The sequence below is a fragment of the Salvelinus namaycush genome, chromosome 2 (genome assembly GCF_016432855.1).
Source record: "Salvelinus namaycush isolate Seneca chromosome 2, SaNama_1.0, whole genome shotgun sequence".
NCBI classification, from domain to species: domain Eukaryota; kingdom Metazoa; phylum Chordata; class Actinopteri; order Salmoniformes; family Salmonidae; genus Salvelinus; species Salvelinus namaycush.
The window spans coordinates 58,734,762-58,747,217 of record NC_052308.1 but is presented as its reverse complement, the minus strand read 5'-3'; the positions used below and the strand labels follow the sequence as shown (position 1 = coordinate 58,747,217).

The 12,456-nt window shown below is 42.8% G+C and overlaps 1 protein-coding gene across 1 annotated transcript in view; it reads left to right on the top strand.

The window, feature by feature from the left end:
* LOC120065085 (son of sevenless homolog 1-like) overlaps positions 1–12,456 on the top strand; it is a 67,729-nt gene that overhangs the window by 25,658 nt on the left and 29,615 nt on the right. Inside the window, exons 8-10 of the mRNA XM_039015801.1 lie at positions 201–299; positions 4,061–4,188; positions 7,199–7,860. Coding sequence (XP_038871729.1) covers positions 201–299; positions 4,061–4,188; positions 7,199–7,860 — 889 coding nt within the window. The remainder of the gene's footprint in view (positions 1–200; positions 300–4,060; positions 4,189–7,198; positions 7,861–12,456) is intronic.

Below are 12,456 nucleotides of genomic sequence, written 5' to 3'. Positions count from 1 at the left end.
GAATTGCCAGAATAATCTGAGATACTAGAAATGTTATCGGCCATTTCTGGGTGGATTTTCCCTAAGGTAAGAACTTTATAAAACTTTCCCCCCCCCCAGACCACTGTTTGCATATCCCTGGTCAATATACCTTGATAAGATTTGACACTGTATTACCTGCCCAAGTTAACACTCATTTCTGTCTGTCTCTGAACCCCCAGTCTATATGCGAAGGCTTTAAGGAAGCAGTCCAGTACGTCCTGCCCCGGTTACTCCTGACACCTGTCTATCATTGTCTCCACTATTTTGAGATCTTAAAGGTAGGCATATATGAGCATTCATAATGTGGTTGTTCCTCTGTAGCTCAATTGGTAGAGCATGGCACTTGCATTGCCAGAATTGTGGGTTCGATTCCCAGGACTACCCATACGTAAAATGTATCGCTTTGGTTAAAAGCATCTACTAAATGGCATATATTATGTTTAATAATAAAGTTTATAAATAGATTGTGTATCTATTACTGAAAGGTACTGCATATGGATCAGAAAGCCTTGGTTTCTCCCCAAACGATGATCCACCAGCCCACATTTGATGGGCTCAATGTTTTTCAATCTCAATGTTTTTTCTCTTAATATCTCCAGTTCCAAACAACAACAAAGGGGTCCCAGCTAAGGGATGGGGCAGGAGAAATGTAACCGCTCTCAAATTCATAGACCGATCCATGAATTCAAGGACTTGACCACCCATGAATTAATGGCTATATATCATTAATTAAAAAGTTTATTTATTTATTTATTTTTATTTTTTAAATGGATGTATCAGTTGCAGATTGAAATTGCCCCTTAGAAGGAGAGTGAGGTTCCACTCTCCTCGTAGTCTTTAACTTAATCAGACAGGTTTGAAATCAGAGAAGGGAGAGTAGGTGGGAGGGACAGATAGTAGAAAGGGAGGATATGAAGATTGGTCTCTGGTGGGTAGTCATGCATGTGTTTAGAGCAGAAAGTGTTACCGCTGGACCACATGATCTGTACTAGTGTGGAATATCTGCTACCCGAACCATGTGCCACCTCCGAGAGAGCCTTAGTGTTTGGGCTCCTTGTTCACCCGTAGGCCTAGATTTGGCCCCCACAGTCCCTATTCTCCAGTGAGCCTCTTTCCAGCAAGCCATGGAGGTGGCGGCTGCTCTGCAGAGGGCTAAATCGCTGAAATCCCTCATCTTTCATTTTTTTTCTACCCCCAGCTTACTTACTGCGAGTCCAGGGTAAAGGAAAAGAGGGTGTGGAGAGAAGTAGTTTCTTTCTTTGTCTTCAGATGGCATAGCCAAAGGGACAGACTTAGGATGCAAACACATGGGTTATGTTCATTAGGCACCAAACGGAAGACAACAGACAAACCGGGAGGGACTACCTTTTTTTGTGCAAAATGCTTTTTAAAACCTTTTGTGTTGCATGTTCTAATGAACATGACCTCGGTTTCACCATCCACTCCTGGAGGTGCATGGTTTCTCAATTTTCTCACAAGGTGGCAAACTTATGGTGTCTCAAGCCATTCCAAGATGTAAAAACATGATTATCCTGGTTTTCGGGGAGATGGTTCTCTTCTATCGTTGTGCAAATACAGTATGTAGACTTATACCATGGCATTGTTAAATACTTGTTTCTGATTGGCTTGAAGGGAATTCTAGAGTGTGCATTATTTCCCTATAGGGCACGGTAGAATTCAAAGGCTATATTTAATCCTTACATGTTCTATGTTTGAGCTGCATTTGAAAGCAAAAGTCAAATTGAAAACATTTGCCATTGTTGAATTAGATTTTCATAGTACCACGTCTGGTTGTTTGGTTACCAAGGAAACTAGTAAACTTGCTAGCTACTTCAGTGGATGTTGAGTACATTTCTACCTGCAAATTAACACCATTTTTAGCTGCAAATGTGTTTAATTATAGCCATGGTATAAAAGGGATAATCAACTCAGGGCTCTATGCGTTCTCTGGAAAATAATGCAACTCCGTGGGAGGTTAGTTCCACTCGGCTAGCACATCGTAGAACACTCCTTCCACGTCGTTCATTATTTTCCATAGAACGCATAGCCCCTCATTGATTAGCCCTTACATGTCATGTGTTTGTACAGGTATATACAAGCTTATATCAAACCATAATATAAACACCGTCACTACAGATGCAAAAGGTAGGGCTTTCTGTACTTTAACCACAGCATGCTAGCAACAGCCTTATTCTAAAATTGATTAAATCATTTTTTCCCTCATCAATCTACACACAATACCCCATAATGACCAAAAAACAGGTGTTTAGATATTTTTGCAAGTGTATTAAAAATAAAAAACTGATATCACTTAAGTATTCAGACCCTTTACTCAGTACTTTGAAGCACCTTTGCCTGCAATTACAGCCTTGAGTCTTCTTGGGTATGAGGCTACACGCATGGCACACCTGTATTTGGGGAGTTTCTCCCATTCTTCTCTGTAGATCCGCTTAAACTCTGTCAGGTTGGATAAGGAGCCTCACTGCACAGCTATTTGCAGGTCTCTCCAGAGATGTTCGATTGGGTTCAAGTCCAGGCTCTGGCTGGGCCGCTCAAGGACATTCAGAGACTTGTCTGAAGCCACTCCTACGTTGTCTTGGCTGTGTGCTTAGGGTTGTTGTCCAGTTGGAAGGTGAACTTTGACCCCAGTCTGAGGTCCTGAGCGCTCTGGAGCAGGTTTTCATCAAGGATCTCTCTGTACTCTGCTCCGTTCATCTTTCCCTCAATCCTGACTAGTCTCACAGTCCCTGCCGCTGAAAAACATTCCCACAGCATGATGCTGGCACCACCATCTTTCACCTTAGGGACTGTGCCAGGTTTCCGCCAAACGTGACGCTTGGCATTCAGGCCAAAGAGTTCAATCTTGGTTTCATCAGACCAGAGAATCTTGTTTCTCATGGTCTGAGTGCTTTAGGTGCCTTTTGGCAAACTCCAAGCGGGCTGTCATGTGCCTTTTACTGAGGAGTGGCCTCCGTCTGGCCACTCTACCATAAAGGCCAGATTGGTGGAGGGCTGCAGATATGGTTGTCCTTCTGGAAGGTTCTCCCATCTCCACAGAGGAACTCCGGAGCTCTGTCAGAGTAAACATTGTGTTGTTGGTCAGGCCATTTTCCCCCGATTGCTCAGTTTGGCCGGGCGGCCAGCTCTAAGAAGAGTCTTGGTGGTTCTAAACTTCTTCCATTTAAGAATGATGGAGGCCACTGTGTTCTTTGGGAACTTCAATGCTGCAGTAATTTTTGGGTATCCTTCCCTAGATCTGTGCCTCGACACAATCCTGTCTCGGAGCTCTACGGACAGTTTCTTTGACCTCATGGCTTGGTTTTTGCTTTGACATGCACTGTCAACTGTGGAACCTTATATAGACAGGTGTGTGCCTTTCCAAATCATGTCCAATCAATTGAATTTACCACAGGTGGACTCCAATCAAGTTGTAGAAACATCTCAAGGATGATCAATGGAAACAGGATACACCTGAGCTCAATTTCGAGTCTCATAGCAAAGGGTCTGAATACTTATGTATGGGAGGTGTTTGTTTTAGTTTTTTTAAATAAATTTGGTAAAATTTCAAAAAACCTGTTTTCACTTTGTCATTATGGGGTATTGTGTGTAGATTGAGGAAACAAAAAAAAATAAGGCTGTAACGTTAACAATGTGGGAAAAAATCAAGGGGTCTGAATACTTTCCGAATGCACTGTATATATAAAGGAGGGTAAGACTTGCGTTGTATTTCACAAAGGGTCATGTGGTGTCAGTTGAATGTTGGTAGCCATTTTGTTCCTAGGTCGTCGCTAAAGAAAGTAAGAATTAAGGGGAAAACACTGGAGTTGAGGGGGTTGGGAATGTGAGAATGATGGAGAGGGCGAGCGAGGAAGAATTTATTCTTTACTCAGCCCTAATCTTGCTCATGAGTTTGGCCTTATACCGACCGCATCATGATCCTTCACCGGACTCCCCCCTACCAGCGAAACCACCTGACCCAACATTTTATTCTCTACCCATTTTATTCTCTTTCTCTGCCCCCCCTCCTCTTTTTCCACAGCAACTGGAGGAGAAAAGTGAGGACGAGGAGGACAAGGAGTGTCTGAAGCAGGCCATCACGGCGCTGCTCAATCTGCAGAGTAGCATGGAGAGGATCTGCTCCAAGAACATGGCCAAGAGGAGGCTGAGGTAGGCAGGGGAGCGCCAACTTACAACCCCTCCCGGTCCGTCCACACCTGGTTCTCTTTACCCAAGAAGATACAAAGCTAGCTCTGACACACACAATACATTTTGCACACACACTGACTGATGCAATAATAGAAATCCACAAGCAAAATATGGAAAGCTAACTCAGACACACATAATGGCACAGACCAGAGATGCACATATGTACCACATGTGCATCAGTAGGTGGATATGTCTCGAATGTGCACTATGTATGCTCAAAGAGGTGTTAACACTTGCACAACACACACATCACGATAGACACACACAGCAATTCTTACTACTGCCTCATTGGTGTACTCCTCCCATCCTCTGCACACCCCCCACCCTAAGCTCAGTTCTGAGTTTCCCTCTGGACCTAAAATAGACCTGTGGGGGGAGGGAAAGGGTTGGAGGGGGCTCGCCACTGTGTTGTCGGAGGGAAGTTGTGACAGGAATTGGGCTGTCCTGTTCTGGTATTATTGTTCCCGGCTTTGAGAAAAGAAAAAAAAGGTGAGAGAGTTTGAAAGGGGGAAAAAAAGAATCCCCTTGCTTTCAGCAGTGGACTTTAGCATCCCAACCTTGCAGACCATTTTTCTCTCCATCCCTCCTTTTGTATTGGTGAAGAAAACAGGGTGTTTTTTTGGTTACATGCGGTTGTTGCTCGTTCTTTACCTGCGTGGAAGCGAAGAGCGTTGAGTATGAGGACGTAGGGTATAAACACCCCAAAATTACCCCTTTGTTGCTGTTCTTTTTGGTTTCATTTTTCATGGGGAAAGGATGGCTTATCTTACGGTATGTCTTTGCACCCCATACTTTGGCGGGAACATGGGGATGGTGACACAAACAGGAGGCTAAAATGGACAGTTTGAGAGGACACACTGAGTTGGGGTACCCAACAAGGGTTGCCTTTGTTGACTTTGGCCGTTTTTCGCTACACCTTTCCTGTCTCTAGGGGTCTTTGTATTTCGAGAGCCAGAACAAAGAACAACCCAAGAGTTCTATTGTCACAGCCATTTGAATTATGCTTGCTCTTTCGCAAGCTTGCTGTTCATTAGGAGAACATAATAACCTCTTAGTCGCTAATGCTCTGGCGAGGTCCATCGCTGCCTGGAATAAATGATGGTTTGATAATGATGCTCGTTATATATATATTTTTGCTATAATTAACTACTTCATTTCATCATAAGACTGCTAGTTTAAAGATGAATGTAAATGCACTTCAAATATAACCTCTGATCAGACTTGAGAGTAGGCAAAGTTTTGACTTTCTTTCTGTATATAGTTTTTAGAGTTTCACACTTAACGGGACTGGGAAATGGGAATGAAAGATTTTGGGGTGAAGTTTTGAGTGTAGTCTATCCCTTGCCCTTCAGAGGTGCCCCTCGTCTCTCGGGGAAGCTAATTCTGGCCGGTTGACAGTCATCCTGTACTTTGAGGTGCTGGTATGAAGACAGGCGCGCACACGTTCGCTTTGCCTGCCTCCCCTGCCTCTCGGGAGTGCTGATGCAAGTCGTTGTGCGTCCGTGAAAAACAAAGTAAGCTCCCCCCTGCGATTGTTTACTAGTAGGTCTAGTTCAGATGCACTGTACGAGCGGGTGTTAAATCCTTGTTGATTTCTTTCTCCATCCCCTCTCACTCAATCGATTGTAGAACCCCCAATAAATCTTTAATAAATCTTGGATCAATGCTGTTCTATTATTCTAAGTAGGTGGTTTTAGAAGTGATCATTGGAATTATTGCTCAGCTGATTTGTCATGTGCAATAGAGGTGAGATTCTGGTTCTGGTGGGCCGCAGAGCTTTCTCGTCTTCTGTTTACTTACGTTTTGTCATTCTGGTTTTGAAAGACCACCGCATGTGCTGGTTTTCACTCAAACCAGTCTTTTCGTAGTGAATTTCTGAAAGGGTTTTGAACTTACTACTCACATGACCTAACTATTACAGGGGGCATGGCCCTTAATAATGAGTAAAGACTGAAAATAGACATTGGTATAATATGAGAATAAAGAGATTGATTAAAACAAAGACTAGTCTACATTGTGCTCCTAAAAGAACTGGAATGAGAGATACTCATACCTCATTTTTGAACATGATAGTCATACCATAGACCATATTAAAGGTATGATGAACCAAAACAATATTTAAATAGTGTCTGGCTCAAAGAAATATAATCAGATGCTCTTTATTCTTTTAGACTCATTCTATTCTTATGCACTTTCTCAGTTGGTCCTCCGAGGCACCCTGTTAACCATGGGTGTGGGCCCTTCCTCGGTAGACTACCGTTTTGTTCAACTGCTGGAATGGTGAGGACGTCTAGTCAATTGGCCTGCTGGTCCACCAGTGTTGGGTGGAAACTGAAGGGACATGACTGACCAGCAAAACGATATTGAATTAGTTACCTTAATTGGTTCTGGTTGGGTTAAATTTAGGGTTATTGGTGTGGTTAAAGGAAAACTCTACCCAAAAACGACCTTTTGGTATTTGTTTCTTTAGTCCACTGTTGATAAAGTTACAAAATGTTTTACATGTCAGCAATCCAGTTTTCAAGATTATATGCAAAATGCATCGTATTGGCTGTATTTCTGTATTTGAAAGTTATATATCTTGAAAATCTGATGAAACAAATACCACAAGATCGTTTTTGGGTGGAATTTTCCTTTAAGGTTAGGGTCAGGATTATAGTTATGGGTGGGGATGCCAGTCACGTCTCTTCAGTCGCACCCAGTGTTTTGTTAATGAGATGTTGTTTGTAGGAACCCCCTCCTGGACCAGTTTTAGTTATACCGTTGCTTTAGAAACTCAGCCACCCACACTTGACCCTACACTCCATCTCAGTCTCGCTGGCTTTGTTGATTTGTTTTCCATTGTCAATGTTCTGTGAACATCAGACCCACATTTCCCTACCTCTCTCCCCCCCCCCTCTCTCCCTTTTTTTTCTCTCACATTCTTTCTCTTACATTCAACTTTTCCCCTCAAACTCTTCGGTGGCGCCAGCGAGTCGGCCTGCCGCTTCTACAGCCAGCAGATGAAGGGCAAGCACCTGGCCATCAAGAAGATGAACGAGATCCAGAAGAACATTGACGGCTGGGAGGGCAAGGACATCGGCCAGTGCTGCAACGAGTTCATCATGGAGGGGACGCTGACACGCGTGGGCGCCAAACACGAACGGCACATCTTCCTCTTCGACGGCCTGATGATCTGCTGCAAGTCCAACCACGGCCAGCCGCGCTTGCCTGGCGCTTCGTCCACCGCCGAGTACCGCCTCAAGGAGAAGTTCTTCATGCGCAAGGTGCAGATCAACGACAAGGACGACAAGGAGGGCGAGTACCGGCACGCCTTTGAGATCATCCTCAAAGACGGTAACAGCGTGGTGTTCGCCGCCAAGTCGGCCGAGGACAAGAATGGCTGGATGGCGGCGCTCATCTCGTTGCAGTACCGCTCGACGCTGGAGCGCATGCTGGACTCGGCCATGCTGCAGGAGGAGAAGGAGGAGCAAATGAGGCTGCCCGGGGCGGAGCTTTACCGGTTCGCCACGCCCGACTCTGAGGAGAACGTGGTGTTCGAGGAGAACGTGCAGTCCAAGTCGGGCATCCCTATCATCAAGGCGGGGACAGTGCTCAAGCTCATCGAAAGGCTCACCTTCCACATGTATGCAGGTGAGGAAAAAGCACACGACACAGAAAGGGTTTCCTATGTATGACCTGTTATGACCTTTTGAAATGCGTGCCTTTTTCATACAGCGTGCTATACAAATACCTCCCTCAGATGTGTGGCGTGACAGTAGTTGCTAAATCCTGAAAGAGAACATCTTGCAGACCCTTTCCCATCGTAGAACAGGGGGGAAGGGGCAGGGTTTGGGGGTTAAAAAGTGGTCGGTAGGAGTCAATTTGAAAGAAATATGAGATTATGGGAACATTATTAGACCAAAGTTGAGGACACGATAGTCCACCTTTCACAAGACTGAATCCAAACATTACACTGTTGATTTTATGTGCATTTGACGTTTACTGTACTTTTCACCGCGTTTGTTGATAATGAAATCTGAAAATACTCTGGATACATTCAGTAACATGATAACAATATTCCTGGAAAATGTGGGGTAGGTGCAACCTCAGATAAAAAATAGTTTGAGTGAGAGGACTAACTGGTGTGCAGAGTTCCTAAGTAATTTTTTGCACTTTAATGACTCAGTCTTCAACTATACGTTTTTTTTTTGTGTTCTCCTAGCTGAGCCGTTAAGGAACTAGAGCAAGCACACTTGTATTTGTTTTGTTTGAAACACAACCCAGCATCACCGTCGTCACACAACTACTGTTGTTCATGCAATCCAAAAACTGACCATTATAAATCGCAATCTGTGTCAGCTGGGCATCATGAAAGCTTGTTCTATTGCCAACATGATGACTAGCTCAGTTATAAAATACTATCTTAGTGTTAGGCTTTCACAGGGCAATTCAGAGAAACGGGTCGTGATTTTGGTGCGGATAGAAAAGAGTCATGCTTTAGACAAACAGGCTCATTCTGTTCAGAACCACCCAGGGTATGACGCCATGTCATCTTGTAACTGTACATCATACATAGTGATCATAAACGTTAACACTGCATGTTATTGTACTGCCACATATGCTATTTTCAACCTGTATACAGGTACGAGTGTAAAGGGCTACGAGGAGCAGGAAGTAGACATGGGTCGCATCTTTTATGGCTCCCTCTCCACATTTCTTTTCCTGAATGTGAGAGAACTGGACAGGTGAAAGCGAATTCCTAGAAACCTAGATATTTTCTGTATCTTGTTAATTTTGTCCTGACCTTTTTATTTTTACTCATGTGTCCACACCATGTTTGTGTTTATGCAATTATGCACTTGCCCAGTGCCTGGCGTGCATGTTCCTGTTATCACCTTGTTGTTCTACACACAAAACCTTGAACTTGGCGCAAACGCAGTTTATGCTAAACATAAAAGACAAGATAGTGGAAGGCCTATTTCTTCCCCCCACTTTCGTCATCCCCGCATCCATTTATAGCTGTTTTCACACTGCTCGTAAATATTTGGCCACAGTTGACGTCAGAACGCGGATATGCGATGACCTGCTTTGTTTCAGTGTCATTTTAGCCCCAGATAACACAACGAGAACTGATAAAGAACAAAAAACAAGTGGATGAAGCCTATTCATCTTCACGTCGCCATTTAGTAAGCGACCGGTAGTAGCAGATCTTTCCTGCCTGTAATTTGCCTATCTGTTTGGTGTTTAAAGGGGAAGTTCAGTATCCTCACCTTGTGCGTAGCTGTTTAAAGAAAATCAAACCACGGATTACAGTTTTTCCCGGCCCATAGACTACTTTCAGGGTTAGGAACCCTCTAGCATCAAGTTATAAAATACTGAACTTCCCCTTGATTGATTGGTTGATGCTTATTTACATAGCCCTCTTAGGCCTCACTCCCCACTATCTGAGATATCTACTGCAGCCCTCATCCTCCACATACAACACTCGTTCTGCCAGTCACATTCTGTTAAAGGTCCCCAAAGCACACACATCCCTGGGTCGCTCCTCTTTTCAGTTTGCCGCAGCTGGCGACTGGAGCGAGCTGCAACAAACACTCAAACAGGACAGTTTTATCTCAATCTCTTCATTCAAAGACTCAATCATGGACACTCTTACTGACAGTTGTGGCTGCTTTGTGTGATGTATTGTTGTCTCTACCTTGCCCTTTGTGCTGTTGTCTGTGCCCAATAATGTTTGTACCATGTTTTGCGCTGCTACAATGTTGTTTCTACCATGTGGTTGTTGTCATGTGTTGCTGCCTTGCTATGTTGTTGTCTTAGGTCTCTCTTTATGTAGTGTTGTCTCTCTTGTTGTGATGTGTGTGTTGTCCTATTTTTATATTGTATTTTTTTTATTTTTTTTTATCCCAGGCCCCTGTCCCCGCAGGAGGCCTTTTGCCATTTGGTAGGCCGTGATTGTAAATTCGAATTTGTTCTTAACTGACTTGCCTAGTTAAATAAAGGTTAAATAAAAATACAATTTAAACACAGCCCTTTGTGGAATGTTGGTGAGCTAGCCATTACAGTGTTGTTGAGGTAATCACTTTGCAGACTTCAGTGACACCTGAACTCCTTTAGTGATTCCTCACTAAAGCCAAACAAAAAGATGCCATGATTTTCAGGATGGTCACGAAATGTAATCCATAAAATAGTCCTTTGGAGACAGGGTTGTTGACATACACAGTTGAAGTCGGAAGTTTACATACTTAGGTTGGAGTCATTAAGACTTGTTTTTCAACCACTCCACACATTTCTTGTTCACAAGCTATAGTTTTGGCAAGTCGGCTACTTTGTGCATGACACAAGTAATTTTTCCAACAATTGTTTACAGACAGATTATTTCACAATACCAGAACAACAGCAAAGGACCTTGTGGAGATGCTGGAGGAAACGGGTACAAAAGTATCTATATCCACAGTAAAACGAGTCCTATATCGACATAACCTGAAAAGCCGCTCAGCAAGGAAGAAGCCACTGCTCCAAATCTGCCATTTAAAAAGCCAGACTATGGTTTGCAACTGCACATGGGGACAAAGATCGTACCTTTTGGAGAAATTTCCTCTGGTCTGATGAAACAAAAATAGAACTGTTTGGCCATAATGACCATTGTTATGTTTGGAGGAAAAAGGGGGAGGCTTGCAAGCGGAAGAACACCATCCCAACCGTGAAGCACGGGGGTGGCAGCATCATGTTGCGGGGGTGCTTTGCTGCAGGAGGGACTGGTGCACTTCACAAAATAGATGGCATCATGAGGGAGGAACATTATGTGGATATATTTAAGCAACATCTCAAGACATCAGTCAGGAAGTTAAAGCATGGTCCCAAATGGACAATGACCCCAAGCATACTTCCAAAGCTCTGGCAAAATGGCTTAAGGACAACAAAGTGAAAGTATTGGAGTGACCATCACAAAGCCCTGACCTCAATCCTATAGAACATTTGTGGGCAGAACTGAAAAAGCATGAGCGAGCAAGGAGGCCTACAAACCTGACTCAGTTACACCAGCTCTGTCAGGAGGAATGGGCCAACATTCACCCAACTATTGTGGGAAGCTTGTGGAAGGCAACCCAAAACGTTTGACCCAAGTTTAAACAATTTAAAGGCAATGCTACCAAATACTAATTGAGTGTATGTAAACTTCTGACCCACTGGGAATGTGATGAAAGAAATAAAAGCTGAAATAAATCATTCGCTCTACTATTATTCTGACATTTCACATTCTTAAAATAAAGTGGTGATCCTAACTGACCTAAGACAGGGAATTTTTACTCGGATGAAATGTCAGGAATTGTGAAACTGAGTTTAAATGTATTTGGCTAAGGTGTATGTAACCTTTTGACTTCAACTGTATTTATCTCAAAGTTGACATATTTATGACATTTTGGGCTTACCCAGGCCTCCTTTAAGACTCCACAATGCTTAATCTGTAGGTGCTACAAAGCAGAAATTGTCGTATGAAGCTTTACCACTTGTTCTGTAATATGAAGAGTTTTTTGATAAAAAAATAAAATAAAAAAGATTTGAAGTTGCATATCAAAGTTCCAGAGTGGGATCTCTGCTAGTTTTAAAGTTATGGCCCATTTTATACAGAGAAATTGGCGTAATAGGCAATGTAACCAATCACAGCCCTCCTTTTACTTGTATCCTGCATATCACCAGCAGAGGGTGACCATTTTGAATACATTTTCACATTCACTGTTGGTAATGCTTACAAATTGGATCATGACTAAGAGTAGCAGAGATCCCATCTGGAACTTTGATATGCCTGTAGAGTAGGCTATATCATGTTCAAAAATATATATATATTTTTTTAAATGCCAAATCAAAAATGTCTATTTATGTTTATTTTTCTATATTCATAAATTAATGTAAAAATGTGATTTGAAACCAAATTACTACTCCTATTTCAGAGCAAGCAATAAAAATTCATATGACACCAATGTTTGCTTAGTAGCACCTACAGATGAAACACTATGGAGTTTTAAAGGCGGCCTGGATAAGGCTAAAATGTCAGAAATATGCCAACTTGTATTAATTCTTTCTCAATTATGCTTTTAGATACAAATGTCAAATATATGTCAACAATCCTTCAACCTAAGGACTGTTCTATGGATTATATTTTGTGAAAATTCAGAAAATCATGGTCATTCTTTGTCTGGGTTTTGTGAGAAGTCACTCTTTAGAAAGGCTGAATGACCCATCATGCAT